Below are 20,620 nucleotides of genomic sequence, written 5' to 3'. Positions count from 1 at the left end.
CATCAGTCATGGCCAGAGTGATCGTGTCTCCCCTTGGCTTGAAACCCTCAAGGGGATCCCATCTCAGGGAGTCCTTACCCCCACCTGCATAGCCCACACAACCTGCCTTCCCAGGCCTCTCTGATTTCATGTGCCACCAGCAGCCACCCCCTCCCACCTTCCCCAGGCAGGTCCTGGAACCTTGCACTTGCCACCCCCCTTGCCTGGTACACCATCCCCTTTATCCCATGGTCTCTTTAGGACTTCGCTTAACATCACTTTTTGGGTAAGGCCTTCCCTGATCATCCTGTTTTTAAAAATTGCATCTTCGCCGTGCTTGCTATCCCTCCTCCCTGCCTTATTTTTCTTTATTTGATGTAGTTTTTAAAAATTTTTTCTTCCTTTTTTTTAATAATTTTTTTAATATTTATTTATTTTTGAGAGAGAGAGAGAGAGAGAGAGAGAATAGGGGAGGGGCAGAGAGCAAGGGAGACACAGAATCTGAAGCAGGCTCCAGGCTCCGAGCTGTCAGCACAGAGCCTGATGTGAGGCTCAAACTCGGGAACTGTGAGATTGTGACCTGAGCCGAAGTCAGATGCTTAACCAACTGAGCCACCCAGGCACCCCTAAAATTTTTTTCTTAGAGAGAGAGAGACTACATGAGCAGGGGTGGGCAGAGAGAGAGAGGAGGAGAGAGAATCCCAAGCAGGCTTTGTGCCATCAGTACAGAACCTACGTGGGGCTTGATCTCATGAACCGTGAAATCATGACCTGCACCAAAACCATGAGTCAGATTCTTAACCACCCAGGCACACCTAACATACTTTTAAAATTGAATTTCATGTATTATTTTTATTTGTATATTGTCTGTTTCTCTGCTCCTGAAGGTAAGGTTCTTCATGAGGGCAGCGTTGTCCCTTTTTTTTTTTAATGTCTTTTGTATCGCTTTAGTATCCTCAGCATTTGGAATAGTGCTTTGCGTGTAGTCAGTGCTTTAATAAAGGAGGATGTGATGGGTAATTTTATGTGTCATCTTGGCTAGGCTATGGTACCCAGTTTTTGGTCAAACATGTGTAGGTGCTGCTGTGGGCCATTTTTCTTTCTTAATGTGATTAACATTTAAAGAAATAGACTTTGGGTAAAGTAGATTATTCTCCATAATGTGGGTGGGCCTCACCCAGTCAGTTGAAGGACTTAAGAGAAAAGTCTAAAATCTCCGAGAAGGAAGGAATCCTGCTTCTAGACTGCTTGACTCAAGACTGTAACATCAACTGTTCTCTAGGTCTCTGGCCTGCTGGCCTGCCCTGCAGATTTCAGACTTGCCAATTCCCACAATCACTTGAGGGTCAGTTTCTTAAAACATATCTGCCCTGCCTTCTCTCTCTCTCTCTCTCTCTCTCTCTCTCTCTCTCTCTCTCTCTGTCTCTCTCTCCCCCTCCCTCCCTCCACACACACACACACACACACACACACACACACACACACACACACTATCCTGTTGGTTCTGTTTCTATGGAGAGCCCTAAGACAGAGGGTCGAGATGGAAGGGAAAAGAGTGTCAGGGGGAGGTTCCACTGGAGGTAAAGGAATGGTATCTGGAGAATGTTCAGTGTGTACAAAAGGTAGCACTGGCCCCGTATAACCTGACTCCATGGTACTTGAAGAGGAACAACCAGGAACTGGGGGGGAAGGAGGTTAGGGGTGAGGTTGAGGCTAAGGACTCCAGGCTGGGCAGAATATGTTTCTTATGCTCTGTGAGCCACTTGTAGGGCACAGAATGGTTGCTCTAGCATTAGCCCAGGATAGGAATTAGTGGATGAGAGACCAAGGAAGTCCTCCGACCATCCTCAGGGTGGGCGGGTCGGCGCAGAGAATGAGGTGGTGGAGTGAAAGGCTTCCGCCAGCACTCAGCTCCAGGCCGGCTGTGGCAGTGAGGACAGTGGCAGGAGCAGGCTGCTGCCTGGTGTTTTGAGCCTGGATGTTATGAGGACAGGGGAACTCCCCACAGATGCAAGAAACATAGGAGAGAGAACAGGCCTTGATGGGCAAGGCGTCGAGTTCCCTGTGGAGCATATTCATTGAGAGTGTTGGCAAAGTTCTAGGTTAAGGTACCGAAACAGGTCCTTGGGCATGTTCACCTGGAGTTCATCAGGCTGGGAGGGAGACTGGAAGGTTTTTGCCCAGAGCAGGTAAAGCAAGGCCCATGAGAGGGGTGTGCGGGCTAAGGCAGAGACGACAGCATTTATGTGCCTTTTTTGAGCATATACAACACTACCACATATTAGAGGTTCCCAAACTCTGTCCTGAAGCACCCCAAGGCACCACAGCAAACTAGCGAGGGCGGGGCAAAAGGGCTTTTTACTTTTAATGAGGGGAACAGAGTGGCACTCGACATGTTAGATAGCACACTAACTACTGTCTGTGGGTAGTTTACAGTATGAGGTTAGACAGCACCGCATTCCTTTTGATGACGTCCTATCTCTACGAAGCTGCGTGTTGGTGGTTGCTAAGAAACCGCTTTGTGGAACAGGCAAATGAAGATGGTGGTGTCCAGTGTGATTACAGGGTTTGAGAGGTCGTGTGGTGCCCAAGAGATGCACACATCCCATGAGTAAGTCATTGTGATAACTTAGGAATGAAAGAAAAAGGTTTATTCTTACAGTTTTTGTGTGCTGCTTTTTTTTTTTTTCCCAAAAGGCTAATAAGTTGTTTGGACATGAATAATTATTATGTTGTTTGCACCTAACTACCTCGTAAGTGGAACTGTAAGTATTACTTTTAGCTGGGGGGGTGCCGTGGAAAACATACGGAGACGCTAAAGGTGTCTTGAAACGGGAAAGTCTCAGAACCTCTGCCATGTATTGTTGTGGGTGTTACAGGAAAAGCAGAGTTAGAAGAGGGGAGAAAGGAAGGGCATGGGGACCGCATTTCAAAAGTCCCATTTCTGGGGCACTCGGGTGGCTCAGTCAGTTAAGTGTCTGACTTCAGCTCAGGTCATGATCTTACAGTTGGGTTCCTGAGTTCCAGCCCTGCATTGCCCAGAGCCGGCTTTGGATCCTCTGTCCTCCTCTCTCTCTGCCCCTCCCACACTCACGCACGTGCTTTCTCTCTCTCTCTTTCTCAAAAAAGGTCTCATTTCTTTAAAAATAAAAGATGTGAAGTAAATAAAGTAAAATGTAAGCATTTGTCAAATCTTGGTGCTGGGTACAGAGATGTCTCATTTTGTTATCTTCATCTATATGTCCGAAGTGGTTTATACTGAAAATGATTTTAAGAGAGTGAGACAGAATGAGGGCTGGGGATAGAAATTTAGGGGTGTGCCTGTGTTTGGGAGGACAGCAGTGAGGCTGGGAAGAGGGCATCGGAGGTACAAAGAGGTTCAAGAGATGGAGATGTGGAATCAAGGGGGTCAGCAGGGCCATGTTTTCGACTGGGGTTCTCAGCCCTGGCCAAGAGGCTTAAGAAGGATTCTGGGCCTGGCTGAGGCTGGGGTGAAGGAGACTGGAGAGGGTTCAGAGTGAGGAAAACCGGACTTGTTCCTAGCTTGTTGATTCTCACCTCTGGCTGCCGGTTAGAATCCCTTAGAGTTTTCAGCCGGGGAAACCCATTGCCCAGGGCTTCTCAAACTTTACTGCCGCTCAGAAGTTAATGAATCACCTGTCATGGAAATGTAGATTCTGGTTCTGCAGGCCTGGGATTCTGGATTTCTCATAGGTTCCGGGAAATCCTGGTGCTGCTGGCTCAAGTGCTCCACACTTGGAGCAGCAGGTTCTTCTGGGAGGGAGCTGTGCGTAGTGAAGAAGGGTGTTTGTGATGGGGACTGCGGAGGGCAGAAAGGTGGTCTGGATCAGACCCAGACTGAGATGTGTGGGTGGGGGATGGTAAGCAAGTGTTTTCCTTTGACGATGTAAATACTCTTTGTATTCCTTATCTTTTGCCATATAACAAATTACTCCCAGACTTGGCAGCCAAAAACATCAATAAACATTTATTATCTCACAGAGTTTCTGTGGGTTAGAAATCCAGAAGCAGCTGAGCTGGGTGGTTCTGACTTGGGGTGTCTCATGGGGTTATGGTCAAGATGTGGGCTGGGCTGGAGGCCATTCTGGGACTGAAGGATCTGCTTCCACTTGGGTGTTGAGTTAGTGCTGGCTCTTGGGTGGAGGCCTCAGTTCCCTGTCCTGGGACTTCTCCATAGGGTTATTAGAGTGTCTTCATACTGTGGCAGCTGGCTGTCCCCAGAGTGAGGGATCCAAGAAAGGGTAAGGTAGAACCCACAACACTGTAACCCAGCCTTGGAAACCACACTCATCATTTCTGCAGTGCCCTCCTGGCTACACGGGTCAGCCCTAGTCACTGTGGGTGGGGACCACTCGTGAATGCCGGGAGGATTATTCAGGGTCATCTTGGAACCTCCTATTGTTTTCAATGAGGAAAATAATGTGTATGCAGCACAGAAAACTTGAAAAATATACAGAACCATAAAGAATGTCACCCATAGTCCCACGACCCCGAGGACATTTCTGGGAACATTGTGGTCTGTGTCTTACCAGTTAGAAAAAGAAGGTGGAGGGGCGCCTGGGTGGCTCGGTCGGTTAAGCGTCCGACTTCAGCTCAGGTCATAATCTTGCGGTCCATGAGTTTGAGCCCCACATGGAGCTCTGTGCTGACAGCTTGGAAGCCTGGATCCTTCTTCGGATTCTGTGTCTCCCTCTGTCTCTGCCTCTCCCCCCCCCCCCCCCCCACACACACACTCGGTCTCTCTCTCAAAAATAAATAAATATTTAAAAAAATTTTTTTAAGGTGGAGACATATACATGTACATATCTATATATTAATATATATTATAATATAGATAACATATATTTATACACACCCACACCTAGAAAAAGTGGTACCATGGAAATAATACTGTTTCATATAGATTATTCTTTATATTTGGCATCCAATCAGGAACACTTTGAACAGGTACATTTTTCTATTGAAGTATAGTTGGCATACAGTGTTGTATTATTTTCTGGTGTGCAACATACTGATTGTACAACTCCAGACATTACTCAGTGCTCATCACAATACGTGTAGTCCCCATACAGTGTTATCACAGTGTTATTGACTGTATTCTGTACTGTACGTTTCATCCTGCCTTTTTTGCTCTATAACTGGGAGTTCGTACCTCTTAACCTCCTTCACCTATTTCGCCCGTCCCTCAACGAGTAAATTATAGTTATCCTTGGGTTTCTGTCGTAGACTGTGTTTCTAGGGTATCAAGATTTGACACCCTCTGAATTTTCAAGTTTCCATTTACATTTCTGGGGCGAGAGAGATGTTCCTGTCATGTAAAAATGTCTTAATTTGGATCATCAGTTCTTACTCTGGGTGACTGAGTGATGTAATAAACATGCTTGAGGCTTCAAATACGGAATTTGAGTGTGGAAATAAAAAATGAGTTTGCCAGCTGACCCAGCATCATTGCATGTAATTGCCCCATCTCTGGTTGCTTGTCATGAGCTGTTGGCAATTGTAAAAATTAGCTTTACAGTCCTGCCACAGATTAGCAGCAAGTGTGGTAAGTGAGGGCTCACTCTTAATGAAACTAATTTGTATTTGAAAATATAACTACATTTATTGCCCCATTATTTAAATGCATGTACACCAGTTGATAGTAAAAATGAACCTTTAAACTGAGGTTTTAGAAACCCTCACTGAAAAATAATCTTTTAAGGTGGTGATTCTTTTTTTTTTTAATTTTTGTTTTAGAGTTTATTTAAAAAAAATTTTTTTTTTACATTTACTTACTTTTTGAGAGACAGAGACAGAGCACAAGTTGGGGAGGGGCAGAGAGAGAAGGAGACACAGAATCCCAAGCAGGCTCCAGGCTCTAAGCTGTCAACACAGAGCCTGACATGGGGCTTGAACTCACAAACTGTGAGATCATGGCCTGAGCCGAAGTTGGACGCTTAACCAACTGAGCCACCCAGGTGCCCCTTTAGAGTTTATTTTTGAGAGAGAGAGAGAGAGAGAGAGAGAGACAGGGTGTAAATGGGAGAGGGGTGGAGAGAGAGATGGAGACACAGAATCTGAAGCAGGCCCCAGGCTCTGAGCTGTGAGCACAGAGCCTGACGTGGGGCCTGAGCTCAGGAACAGCAAGATCATAACCTAGGCTGAACTCGGACGCTTAACCAACTGAGCCACCCAGGTACCCCAAGGTGGTGATTTTTCTTGAAGTGGTTTTCTAGTTGTCTTCTGGGCATGTTGGGAAGCATTTCAGAAACAAATTAGAAATACTTTAAAATAAAACTCTTAAGATTTTAACATTTAAAATGACACAGGGTATCATGCCCCATTGCTGATCAGCTTTTTCTGGAACCAAGTCTGTGGCGATGTACTCTCTGTTTTAAAATTTTTTTTTTTTAACGTTTATTTATTTTTGAGACAGAGAGAGACAGAGCATGAACAGGGGAGGGGCAGAGAGAGAGGGAGACACAGAATCCGAAACAGGCTCCAGGCTCCGAGCTGTCAGCACAGAGCCCGATGTGGGGCTCAAACGCACGGGCCGTGAGATCATGACCTGAGCCGAAGTCGGACGCTTAACTGACTGAGCCACCCAGGCGCCCCTGTACTCTCTGTTTTATGTCACAGAGATTTTCGGTGAATGTCCCGCACTCTGCCCAGACTTCCAGAACAGCCAGCCTGCTGCACCATGTGCTCTGTTCATTGTCTTTCTACTCATTTTACCTCTGATCTCCTTGAGAGCAGGGCCTGGTCTTCCCATTTTTATATTTCCTAATTGAGGGCCAGATTCAAAGCAGACCTTAATAAACGCGTGATGAATGAATGCATGCACATACTCATGAATTTGGAAAAGTTCCCTCCGTCATGGAGCTGACAGTTTCTGCATGAAGCTGGCCTCCCATGTGTCAAAGGCACACCTTGTGCTGGGTTTGATCCGGAAAGCGTTGGTTTTCCAGAGTGTCACCATTTGAGGGATCTCTGCTTTCTGGTCTAATGTCCTCTCCTTGCAGCCTAGGATCTCAACCTCCCAGTGATTACCTTACTTTCCTCCATAATCAGCAGCCAGTTCTTAATTACTTTTAGTCAATTTCTGCTTGAGAACTGTATGTTTATTTTGGCTCTTTCCCCACTGTCTCACCACAGGAATGGGGAAAGACTTCTCTTTGCTTTACCTTTGAAGAGCTTTTGGAAGGTTTTTCTTGGTACTTTCTTTGATGCTTGAGAGACCCATACTTATAGGTGCAGGGATGTCTCCTGGGAAGACAAAGGTGGAAACAAAAAAAAAAAATCTGTATGACTGTCATATAATCAAAGCTGGTCAGTGATCCACTCACACATGAAATGACTAACTTGATTCACGTGACCGTAGGAATATGGAAGGGTGGAGCTGTGGGGGCTGAATGGACCACAGACAGATAAAGTACCGGGAGAATCTCATCACACATAAGTGATTTTTAGCATGTGTCCTTTACAGAAATAGACAACAACAAAAGGAGAAAGAGCCAGGAATAGCACCGCTCTCACGATTCCACCCAGTGAGCTGATGCTGCAGAGTGAGCAGGAGGTAGAGGGGCTAATCTGTCAGTCTCTCAGAGGGTCTCACTTCCGCTCTCCTGGGGTCAGCATCTGGCCGCCCTGAGTGTGGAAAGAGAAGCATCATTCATTAACAGGACCCCTGCACTTACCGCACAGCCCAGAAATCTCACTCCTAGGTATTACCCTAGAGAGATGAAACCTTTGGTCCTCTTAAAAACCTCTGCATGAATGTTTATAGCCATTTTATTCATAATCACCTGGAAACAACCGAAATGCCCTTCCAAGGGTGAGTAGCTAAAGCAGAACCTCTAAATGCAGGCCATCTCGACTGGTAGTCTACTGAGGAGGCAGCAGGCCATGGTCTTTTTGAACAAACTTGGTGAATGAGTTATATACTGCATGATGAATCATCCCCAGACTTAGAGGCTTGAAACAGAAACAATGGTGTATTTTGCTTAGGGATCTGCAGTTTGGGCAGAGTTTGGTGGAAACAGCTTGTCTCTGCCTCACACAGTGTCGGCGTCTTGACCGAGACAGAGGCTCAACTTCCAAGATGGCTCACCAGCAAGATGGCTGGCAAGTTGGTGCTGGCTGTCGGTTCCTCTCCAAATGGGCCTCCCTGTGGGGCTGCTTGGGCTCCCTCATGGCATGGTGGCTGGGATCCAAGAGTCGGCATCCCAAGAATCAAGAAGTATGTGCTCCTAGTTTCTGAAGGTCCGGGTCCAGAAGCTGGCACAGTGCCGTTCTGCCATATTGTATTGATCAGGCATCTATGGAGCCCAGATTCAGGGGAGGTGACATAGACCCCACCTTTCAATGGCAGGAGTGTCAAAGGATTTGGGGGCCGTATTTCGAAACCATTACACTTACCATTTACCTTCTGCCCTATTACCCTTGAGGCCGATGTGCTTCCACTGAGATGCTCCCTGAACGTTGGAGGGAATGCGCAGCCACACCAAGCACCAGATGCCTGCATCTGGCAGAGCTGTTCCCTCCGCTCTTCCCTCTGCCTCCAACGTCTCCCTGCCCTTAAAGGCCCATACCCATCCCTGCCCCAGGCCCCTTGTGGGATTCTAATACGAGCTTTGAAACCTCACATAGTAAACAGTACCATCAGGCACTGTTCTATCTTATTTTTCCTCCATTGTGTAAGCTAGATTTTTCTGGTTTGAGCCATAGTAGGGACTGTAATAGATAGTTTTATTTTATTTATTTACTTTATTTTAGAGAGAGCACTCAAGCAGGGGAGAGGAGCAGAGGGAGAGGGGGAGAGAAAGAGAGAGAGAGAGAGAGGGAGAATCCCAAGCAGGCTCCACACTCAGGACAGAGCCCGATGTGGGGCTTGTTCTCACGACCCTGGGATCATGACTTGAACTGAAATCAAGAGTTAGATGCTCAACCTACTGAGCCATCCAGGCGCCCCACTGTAATAGAGAGTTTTAGAATGATGTGAAAATCTTTACCATTTTGACAGGGGTTGGGGGTTGGCAGAGCACAGGTGTGCTGGGTGTGAATAAGGTAGGGTCCTCAACACAAGAGAGTAAGAAAAACAAATTGACACTAAGGTTTTATTGGCTCACAACTGCTTCATATGTCTTCCTTCCCAAAGAGAGTCATGCTATAAAAGCAGTTGCTTAACTGGCATTGTGCGTATTCCAAAGAAATTAATCTCTAAAGTTTGAGACATTGAGGATTCACCGATATTATAGTTTTGCTGCTGGCTGGTACTGTTTATCTTTTCTGTGTCAGACCACATAGATGATTTACCCATAGCCTTGTCACATCCTATGAGATAAGCACTGTGCCCTTTGGAGTGAATTGGGGCAGAGACCTCAAGTTGAGACAGTCTTACTGAAACCTTTAAGTTGTAAATTGGGAGAATTTTTCTGATGCTTCTTGGCATGCCATCCCCCACCTCCTTAACTTTTTCTGAGTCTTGTTACTCGTCCTGGTAATTCTCTACTCTTTTTTCTCTATTGTCAGGAAACCTGTCCTTTATTAAAAGATGTTAAATCATACTAAAGTGTTAGGCTACCACAAGCTTAATTTGTTGCCCTTCCCATGGAGGTATTTGTGGTTTCAAAGGAGATCCTGAGGGAGAGTGATTCTAATTTCAAAGGAATGAATCTCTAATGCTAGAATTTACCTTATTAGGATAACAAGAATGGGAGGATTTTTGAGGAAGAGTTTTCTTTCTTTCTTTCTTTCTTTCTTTCTTTCTTTCTTTCTTTTGGAAGAGTTTTTTCTTTCTTTCTTTCTTTCTTTCTTTCTTTCTTTCTTTCTTTCGGCCCCAAACACACATTCTTTCCTAGGGAGGTAGGTGTGTGAGTGACTTACTTGGTGAGTTTCTGGGTTATTTCCATGTCTGTTCTGGTGGTAACAGTGCTCATCTTGCCAGGTTTACCTGTTCCCCAGTACACGGGAGCCTTCCTGTCCACTTCTCTTCTGCTTTGCCTCAGCAGATGCCCCTTGGCTTGCTTTTTAGTAGTTAAATATGCAGCCTCTGTACATATCAGCTATTATATCTGCAGAACTACAGAGTATTTTACAAGTAATCAGTTCATGCAGATTGCACATAAATCATGTCTGCTCTGGCCCTTTGGACACTAATGTTCCCTTATTAAGGCGTAAGTAAGCCTTCCTGTTCTCATCCATCCTTCCAGACTTTTTTTAATTACTAAAAAGTATAGCCTGGTTGTCACGACACCACCCTCTCCCACTCTTCCCTTCCCCCACACACTTACTGCTTTTTTGAGGTTCATTGTGTTTTTCTGGAGCTTGCCAGTTTGCCTTAGGAAGCTGGGTACCTTGTGAATGGATTAAGCTAAAGGACATTCTTATCTCTAAAAGGAAGCAGTCACCACGTTTCTGTTTGTGATATTCTTGGCCAGTTAATATTTTTGTGAAATATGTTCTAATGGCAGCTCCACTACGCCAGAGAAGGGGGAAGAATTATTGGTCATGCTCAGCGCACAAAAGGAAAATATCTTCTGTGAAGTCTGGGCAGTGGATAAAAAGTCATTTCGTGAATGTCATTCTGCCTAAATAAACAGAGAACTTCGTTGTTTTTAAGCCCTCGAAAGGCTGGGAGCTCAGCCCACCCTAATATGCACATTATTCTAGCATTTCTCCATTTTCCCTTCCAACGATAGCCACAGATCTTCACTCTAACACACGTGCATTTCTGCTTGCAGTGTCTCTTGGCCTGCTATTAGTGTTCAGCCAGTCTTCATTTTGGTCTAAAACGACTCTCTAAGAGAGTGGAAGCGTCCTGTTATTTCATGTGGTTTGGTCTAAAAAAGAATGGAAGGGGGACTTTTAGATGAAGCGGATAAAAATACCACCGTCTACTTTAAGAGATGTTTTATGAATATAAATTCCTGTCTAAATAATTGCTGGTGAGGGCAGAAAGGACTTCGGAGTTTAGCAATTGTACCAACAGCTTCTTATTCTCTCTTAGCAACCACAGCGAAAGCGACACGTCTCTTGTTTTGTCTTTTCTTTTCAGATGGGCCGACACCATAATGTACCACATTGCTTTTAAGATCTCATTTTTTAATCCTGTGTACAGATTATAGTGGAACTGAGGCACTCTGAGGTATTATTTAACTCAGATAGGGGAAAAAGATAGAAGACAAGTAGGCTTTTGGTGTCATCACAAAAGTGCGGGATGCCTGGTAATGGTGTCCTCACAGAAAGAGAAGCCAGCCTGGGTACTGAGCACAGTTCCTCAGGTGTTGAGGTCATCCACTGAATTATACTCTAGGCGTCCTAAAGGCTGAGGTCCTTTATGTAGTCTTCAGGGAAGTACGGGGTCTTTTACACTATGGTGCTTGAAAACAAAATCTCAGAAAAAAAAAAATCACCCCCCCCCTTGTCCTTTTTTTGGCTTCTGCTGCAGCTGCTGAAATGGGTTGCGGATTGAACAAGTTAGAGAAACGTGATGACAAACGGCCTGGAAATATCTATTCAACTTTAAAGAGGCCTCAGGTGGAAACCAAGATAGATGTGTCCTACGAATACCGCTTCCTGGAGTTCACTACCCTGAGTGCGGGTGAGTACAGGCGGCCTTGCCACCCCTGGAGGCGGGTGAGCTCAGCTCAGCCCTGCACCCGAGGTGTGTGTCCCCCCCCACCCCCCACACCCAGGGCAGGGCTGGTGGGGCCTGACAGGACACGCCTGGGAGGTGAGCAGGGTGAGGGGCGTGGGCAACTTGTAAAAGTGGGCCTTTGAAAACATACTGCCTTTAGAAGTCCAGATTTGTATGTGCAGCTTTTCACTTTTGAAAAGATAGCAACTAAATTAAATTGTAACACGTTAAAACCACGTGCAAGACAAAAAGCACACACATGCTGGTGGGCCGCGTTTGGCCCCTGGGCCAGCTAGTTTGCAGACTGTTTCGTAGGGAGCCATGTGGAGAAGGGAAATTTTGCCTCATCTCCTATTGTGTCTGTCCTTCCAAAGTTACCTGCCTGCTGTCTGGCATCTTTCAAGAGTGCTTGTCCGTCTGGGCTTGGCTTTGCCTCATCCAAGCTGCAGGGCGTCCAGGTCACCTCACTAACAATGTCCCGGTGGCTCTGGGGTGACAGGCAAGAGGTAGCATTTTCATCCAGAGGAGTTGCTGAGCCCCGACCGTGCAGTGTTGGGCTGGAGCTGTGGGGCAGTTGGGCAGCGTGTCCTGATTTCCTGCAGCTTCTTACCCAGTGGGAGAGAAGACTCATACACATGAAAAACAAAACAAAACAAAACCCTCAACAGGCTATAATTGTAAGCAAGAAAATACGTAAGATATGTTTTCGGAAGAGGAGAGATCATTCTTTTGGTGTGGAGGGCAGTCCCTAGAAGTTGTGACCAAACACAGGCACTAACTAAGGCATCTTGCCGCTTTCTCCCTGGGCTGCTGGGTACATTTTAGGCTTCTGTTAACAGAAAAGAGAATTAGTGGGGAAAGCCCTCATATTTGGGGGCTCATGTCTGGCTCTGCTGTGGAGTTGGCCTGCAGTGTGCTCTTCTGTCTCATGAGCACGTGAATACCCGCCCCTCAGGGCAACTGTGTAGACTGGAAGAGGGAAGATGCGAGAAGCTCTTAGCACAATTCTCAGCACCTAGTAGGGCAGCTGGTGTTGCCTCCACCTCTGTTCCTGCTGAGACCACCTCTGCACCGAGGCTCCCGCTGCTTCTTGAGCCCCGAGAGAGATGGGCAGCTGGGCCTCTCTGCAGGGACGTTCTGTGGGTCCCTTAGGTCCCCCAAACTGAACCCAGCATCTTCCTCATCAGATTGGCTTCCTGCTGGTACCCTTGATGAATAATGTCACCACCATCCTCTTAAACAGTCATATTTGACACCTTAGGCATCTGTGACCATACTTTCTCCTTGCCCACCATTTCCATTGCATCACCCAAGCCTATTAAAGCTATTTCTGAAAATGCTTGTAATATAGCTAATTTAACACGAGCAAATCTGAACACAAAAGTGTTTGGAGTATTTGGTCATCTATTATTTGTTCAGTGAATATTTGAGCGCATACAATGGTTTAGGCATTGTCGAATGATTAAGGAGAAAACCAAAGCATGTATAGGAAAAGAGATTGCAAGGAAATACACCAACATGTTAAAAATTGTTAGGAAGCTGAGAATATGGGGTAATTCTTTTTCTCTTTTATAGACATATATATATATATATATATATATACACACATATATATATATACACATATATATACACGTATATATATATACGTATATATACATATATATATACACGTATATACACATATATATACGTGTATATATATATATATATATATATATATATATACGTATATATATATATTTTGCATCATGGTTGTATTTCTTTTATTATTAAGAAGAGTAATTTTTGCTCACAGAAACTTCCACAGACATGTGCCCTCCTCTGTGTACCTACTGCTCCATGACTTATCATCTAAGTTATCCCCCTAACCTCCTGATTAGTTTCTCTGCTACCTTGTACTCTGCTCAGAGCACCCACACTGCTTGCTGCATTGTGCTTTCTTTGACTGAATGACCTTTCGTTTTGTGATTATGAAATGAACATAACTCCATTATTAAAAAGTTACGAAAACACTGGACAAGTCCCAACTGATCTCCCTACGTCCACCCATGTCCCCTGCAGATCATGCCACTCTTCTGCTCAAAGCCCTGCCATGGCTCCCCCTCACCCTGAGTGGTACCATCTACTTTCCACCCTCATTCTCCAGATGTTTGTCCTGCATGTTATGCCATTTTGGTCTTGCTCTTTCTTGAACTCTCCAGGACTCTTTAGGGCCTTTGCACTACCTGTTTCCTCTGCCTGGAAATCCTCCCAGATATACCCTTGGCACAAACCCTTAACCTCCTTCTCTGTAAAACCTTCCCTGACCACCTATATAATATTTCTACCTAATCCCCGACTCCCCATCCCTTTGCCCTCTTGATTTTCTCCATAACACTTCTTACCATCTAAAGTGCTACATATTGGGGCGCCTGGGTGGCTCAGCCGGTTAAGTGTCTGATTTCGGCTCAGGTCATGATCTCACAGTTCGTGAGTTCAAGCCCCGTGTCGGGCTCTGTGCTGACAGCCTGGAGCCTGCTTTAGATCCTCTGTCTTTCTCTCTCTCTGCCCCTCCCCTACTCATGCTTTGTCTCTCTCTCTCTTTCAAAAATAAATAAACATTAAAAAAATTTTTAATTGCTATGTATTTTGTTTATTGTTATTTGTTTCCTTGTGGTCTGCCTTCTTTCGTTAGAAGATAGAATTCCTCTAATGAGTTCAGGATTGTGTCTGTTTTAGCCTCTGTGGTACCCTCAATACTTAGAGAACAGTGCCTGGCACATAGTAGATAATCAATAAATATTTGTTGAATGAATACTTAATGTATATTTTTGTGTCCTGCTTTTTTTTCAGCTTAACAGTGGATAGTGAGGCAGCGCCCTGTCATTCCATATGTTCTCAGAATATGATTTAAAGGCTATATATGATTTAATCACTCAGCATACCATAATTTATTTAACAGTCTTCTTTTATTGGACATTTAAGTTATTTCGGGCTTTGGGCTATTATAAATAATGCTGGCATAAGCAGTGCTATACATAAATCTTTGTGTGCATTTTTGATTATTTCCTCAGGAATTACTGAGTTGAAAGATATGAATGTCAGGACTCTTGATAAATTGCCAGATTGCCCTCTAGATAGGACCTATTTGTGTAAAACACAAATCTGATTATGCTGAGCCCTTTGGCGGGTTCCCTTGGAAAAATGCAGCGGAGATTCCGCCCGGCGCCCAGGACCTTCCTCAGCTCATCCTTGCCCTTTGTGGACCCTCCCCTACTTGGTGGACACCGGGCCTGGCCCCGCCCCCTCCCACCCCAGCTTCCGCTCCTCCAGCCTCACAGAGCCTGCCCCGCCCCTCAGCCCTTGCCAAAGTCCCACCCACCTGAAACTGTTCCTCCCGACATGCGTCCATCACAATTACTCCTCTCTGCACGCCTGCCGTTCGTCAGTAGCATCCTTATGACACTTTTATTACATCATATATTAAACGTATTTGTGTTTCCTTGAGGGCAGAGATCAAGCCTTGCTTATCTTTCTCTTCGTCTTTCTTGTTCACACTTTTTAGCTGAGAATAGCGTGTCCTACATAACTGGGTTCTAGTAAACCAGAGTACATGTTAACGTATGCCGACTCGTTTCCCTGGCAGCCCTTCAAGTTCTTTTCCAGAAGTTCTAATGGGATCCTTTGTTACTGCTCCAGAATGGAGCCAGCGTTTGCTGAGAGCCTACTATGTGCCAAGTCCTGTGATGGGACATCTTCCCAACTTTTTCAGCTTTATTGAAATATAATTTAAGCACGTCACACTGCATGTATTTAAAGTGTTCAGACCCATGAAACCATTACCTCTTCAAGAGGCAAGACATTTCCATCTCCCACAAAGTTTCTTCCTGCTCCTTTGTAACCCCTCGTTTTTTCCAGCCCTCTGTCCCCAGACGACCAATGGTATGCTTTCTGTCACTGATTTTATTTTCTACTAATGGAGCCATGTGGTATGTACCCTTTTTGGTCTGGCCTTTTCCACTCAGCTTGCTTATTTTGAGAGTCATTTATGTTGTTTTACGTGTAGTAGTTCATTCTTAGTTTATGGCTGAGTAGTATTCTATCATCTGGGTGTGTCTCAGTTTGTTTTTCCATCGTGTGTTGATGGACCTTTGGGTCGCTTCTGGTTTGGGCTGTTACCAATTGGGCTATTACCAATTAGCATTCATCTTTGCGTGGCATCTTATGTCATTTTATTCTCCCAGAAACACAGCGAGGTGTATGGGTACACACATCCCTTTTCTGCAGATGGGTAACCAACACTCAAGAGGTTAAGTAACTTTTCTAAAGATGCAGTGCTAGGGGCGCCTGGGTGGCTCAGTCAGTTAAGCGTCCGACTTTGGCCCAGGTCATGATCTCACCTCCGTGAGTTCAAGCCCCGCGTCGGGCTCTGTGCTGACAGTGCAGAGCCTGGAGCCTGTTTCAGATTCTGTGTCTCCCTCTCTCTCTCTGACCCTCCCGCATTCATGCTCTGTCTCTCTCTGTCTCAAAAGTAGATAAATGTTAAAAAAATTTTTTTTAAAAAAAGATGCAGTGCTAGGAAGTGATTGGGGTGCAATTTGAACTCAGATCTCTTGGGCCTCAGAGCTCTTATGCCTCGAATACTGCAAGGTGCTAGACAAGTAGGCATTAACACCAAATAGAACATTCTTGTTAGAAAACTGGTGTTATCGGGAAGGAGGGTGTAAGGCTATTCCTCTCCCATATTGTTTTGGCCATCGAAGATTTTTAAGTAGCGCTTGATAGGCTTATTTATCATTGAGAAGATGCTCATCTGACTCTAACAAATTGCAAGTTGGAGGGAGGGTGTGGGCCCACTTCCACCTGGTGGCTTAAGCAGGAAGGAGTCGTGCACTTTTACGAAAGTCAGAATCAGAGTGAACGCTGTTTTGTTTGTCCCCTGCTCAGAGCTCAGTGCTACTGTAGATGATATTGGAACATGAAACCCCACTTGTTGGGCTGACAGAGGTGAAAAGCAGCAGGATCCTCAAAGTGAAGCACATAAGCTGCCAAAAATCTCAATTCTGAGTGACTTGATTGGGTCTTAAATTTTCAATTAACTCTGGTCACCAAGGGATGAACCTGCCCTTTGGAGAGTTTCATCACAGATAGAGGCCCATAAAGTGCCACAATTTCTGCAAAATGGTGCCTCATTATCCCTTTTGTACATATGTTTTGCCAGCTTCTCTGTGCCAGGCCACTCTAATACCACTTGAGAGCTACCTATGTCAGCTCCATGAGAATCAGTTGTGTTTTGTACATGTTCGGTGCCAGGGAGGTTGGCACCTGCCTAATGAGGCTAGTGTCCAGGGCTTTATTCTTGCTTCAACCATCTTGTACAGGAGCCACCAGCCAGGTGGCTATTTAAATGTAGTAATTAAAATTAAGTAAAATTAAAACTTCTACTCCTCTGTCACACTAGCCACAATTTCAAGTGCTCACCAGTCACATGTGGACAGTAAAGGTACAAAACACATCCATCGTCATGGTGAGTTCTGTGGGGGCCATGCTGCTCTAGTCTGTTTTCAAGGGAGGATAACTTGGTTCCACGTCTGAATCTGTATCTCTAATTCAAACTAATGTGACATTTTCATTATGAAAGTTTGCCCGTGGGTCTGCTAGGGACCATAAGATGATAATGCATTGATTCCATAGATACTTACTGAATGTTGACCTGGGGCCAGATTTGCGTCCTGAGGACATATGGGTGAACCAGACAGGAGGTTTTCCGAGTTGGTTAGTTAGCTCAGCTGCCGTAACAAAATACTCCAGACCGGGCAACTTAAACCACAGACATTTATTTTCTCACAGTTATGGAGACTGAAAGTCTGAGATCAGAGGGCTGGCATGGTTGGGTCCCGGTAAGAGCCTTCTTCCTGGCTTGCAGAGGACTGCTTTCTTGCTGTGTCCTCACGTGACTGAGAGAGGGACAGTGAGTAAGCTCTGTTATGTCTCTTTTTATAAGGACATTAATCCTATCGGATTAGATCCCCACTCTTATGACCTCATTTAACCTTAATTCCTTACTCCAAATAGTCACACTGGTTGACACACACAGAATGTTGACTGAAAAGTCAACATCTGACTTTTGAAGGGGGACACATTCAGTCCATAGCATCAGTCTAGTCCGCTAGTCTAGATCGGTTCAAAATCTCTTACAGACGAAGAGCCAGGCAATTGTAGGACTTGATGCTAGCATGATGATGATAAAGGGGACGTGGTAGCCCCTAGTCATGTTGAAAGGGTGTGTGTGTTGAGGAAGACTTGAGATCCACAGGTGGATTTAGAGTTATCCAGACAGAAGATTGAGGGTGGAAGGAGATGATCTTTTCAGACAAAGGGGACAACCTACGGGAGGGTCAGAACCTGACGACAACATTGCATAAATGGTAAGCTGTAGGCAGTTCCATTTGGTTGGAGTGTGACCTTTGGGAAAAGTAAGTAGAAGCCAAATGAGTAAAGATCTTGGGTCTTGGACTGAGGAGTCTAAGCTTTCTCAAGAGTGCTGAAAGGTTTTTAAGGTGGGAAAAGGGTGGGTGACATGTCAAATTCACATTCTGGAAAGTCTGGTCTGGGTTTACAATGAAGGAGAATGGAAGGAGTAAAACTGGGGAAGGAGAAACCATTTGGAAGCCATTGCAGTCATCAGGCAAGGGGCGAAAGTGGCCTCTGTTGAGGGAGTGGCAGTGGGGACAAGAGGAGTGGGTGGGGTCAAGAGAGATTAGGAGGTGGTCCCAGGGACTGAATGGCAGGTGAGGAGGAGTGAGGGACTGGCAGAGTGGATGGCATGCTGGGTGCGTGCCCAGCTGGATACTCAGATTCTGCTTTAAAGTATTTTCAAATAACACATTCACTCTATCATCCAAGTAGCCCTGGGAATCTAGGTTTTCTCTCTCTCTCTCCCTCTCTTTTTTCAGTTGAGGAAATGGTCTTGACAGGTAGTAAGTAGTAAGTGGGACCAGAACCCAGTGTTTTAACTCTCTTCACATAGGATTTTTCAACTGCACATGAAAGAGTTCAGCGCCAACCTGTCTGGCCTGCTGAATGGTGTCTGTGTATTTGTTTAAATAGCTCTATTAAAGGTATAACTTATGAGCAATGAAATACACCCATATTAAGCGTGTGGTTTGATGAGTTTTGATAAATGTAAGCACCCATGGAACTGCCACCACACTCAAAATACAGAATTTTCCCATCACCCCAGGAAATCCTCTCATGCCCCGCCCCCCCAAGCCCGTGCTCCAGATTACTGCTGATCTGCATTCTGTCACCATTAGTTTTGCTTCTTATAGAATAATGTAGGGGTGGGATCGTCTTTTGTGTCTGACTTCTTTAACTCAGCGTGCTGCTTTTGTGATTCATCGGTGCCGTTGTATGTATCAAGAGCTCATTCCCTTTTGTTTGTGAATGATACTCCATTGTCTGGTTGTGCCACAATTGGTTTCATCATTCTTCTGTTGAACATTAGGGCTGTTTCCAATTTGGAGCCGTTATCAAAAAAGCTGCTATGAACATTTGTGAACAAGTCTTGTGTGGACATACGTTTTCATCTCAGCTGGGTAAATAAGGAGGAGTGGAATTGCTGGATTATTTGGTAAATGTATGTTTACCTTTATATGGAACTGCCAACTGTTTTCCAAAATAGTTGCACCATTCAACATTTCCAACAACAATGCATGGGAGGTAAGAGTTAGTAGCTTCATTTTTTATATGTGATAATGGGGGCCACTACGTATTCGGTATCTCATGTCGTCTTAGTCCATTTTAAAAGCTAACAACAATCTCAGGAGGTAGGTGGTTAACTTTGTGGTATAGAGGAGTAAATTGAGATCTTGAGTTTCAAGGGGTTGTAAAAGCTACTTGCTCTAGGCCAGCAAGGTGTTGGGTGTTTGTAGCATATCCCGCCATCTTACGGCACAGTGGAGCCATCACTTTGGGCTCTCTTAGTTCCTGAATCTCCTGCACACTGGCTGGGTTAAAGCGAAATTGAAGTGCTTCAACCTGAAAAAGTTGAAAAATATCTCCTGCTCCATTGCATATCTTCTTCAATTCATCTTATTTCTCCTCTTAAATTCTTGCTAATAAAGCATGTCCCATGACATGCATTACAATTTCTAAGATTAGTTCACATTGCCACATTTAAAAAATTCCCATCTTTGTGGTTTTCCTGTCTGACAGGTCTTTAAGAACTGACCTTTGGGATTTTTCTTTGACGTTGTGCTGACTAGGATTTTGGCTGCCAGCATTTTAGCCTTAAGCTCTGTATCTAAATTTTGGGTGGTCATGATAATAACACAGGATGACATTCATTATTCAAAACATGCAGATTGTGCATTGAATCATTTCAGGGTCCAGTTTTTATTTAACTTCCGGTCTGGGTCACCTTAGCCCTCACTGCAACTGCAGAAGCAGCTGATAATCATTGTCTATTTAAGTTGTCCTTTTAATCTGTCTCTACAACCAAGAAAAAAAGCTAATCTAAAAAAGATGGATCATAATTTATATTGAGGCCTAAAAATTACAGATCAAAGTGTTTGGGGGCTATTGGGTGCCTAATAGCTGGTTATATGTCCCAGCACTGTTAGCCTGTCCGATTTCATGGATCATGAAGGGAGGTGATAAGCAGGGTCTAAGATATCAATCAAAATAATGTTAACCTCCAGAGAAAGCTTTTAGAACGTATCCTTTTCTTAAAATAGTAGTTCTCCAACTTGAGGGTGAATCAGAATCACCAGGAGGGCTCGTTAGAAGAAGCCCAGGCCCCGGCCCCAGAGTTTCTGATTCTTTAGGTCTGGGGCAAGGCTGGAGAACCTGCATTTGTAACAAGTTTCCAGCTGATTGTCTTTTATCTGAGTGGAGATGGCAGAAAGGAAAAGGTATTTTTTTTAGAGCAGAAAATAAAGTCAATAAATCCTTACATACCTAACTATCTATTGTCACTTACTCATAATTTATTTCCAAGTAGCTTGTAATATATTTGGA

General features: G+C 44.8%; 1 protein-coding gene across 4 annotated transcripts in view; it reads left to right on the top strand.

Moving 5' to 3' along the window:
* Positions 1 to 20,620, top strand: part of RFTN1 (raftlin, lipid raft linker 1) — a 207,871-nt gene that overhangs the window by 8,244 nt on the left and 179,007 nt on the right. For all 4 annotated transcript variants that reach the window (XM_019435679.2, XM_053903835.1, XM_019435660.2 and 1 more), the window contains exon 2: positions 11,429 to 11,581. In XM_019435679.2, the coding sequence (XP_019291224.2) occupies positions 11,437 to 11,581 (145 nt within the window). In that variant the 5' untranslated portion in view covers positions 11,429 to 11,436. The remainder of the gene's footprint in view (positions 1 to 11,428; positions 11,582 to 20,620) is intronic.

Source organism: Panthera pardus, unplaced genomic scaffold (genome assembly GCF_024362965.1).
Source record: "Panthera pardus isolate Hobbes unplaced genomic scaffold, ASM2436296v1 HiC_scaffold_16, whole genome shotgun sequence".
Taxonomy (NCBI): Eukaryota; Metazoa; Chordata; class Mammalia; order Carnivora; family Felidae; genus Panthera; species Panthera pardus.
This window is presented reverse-complemented; position numbering and strand designations above follow the sequence as displayed.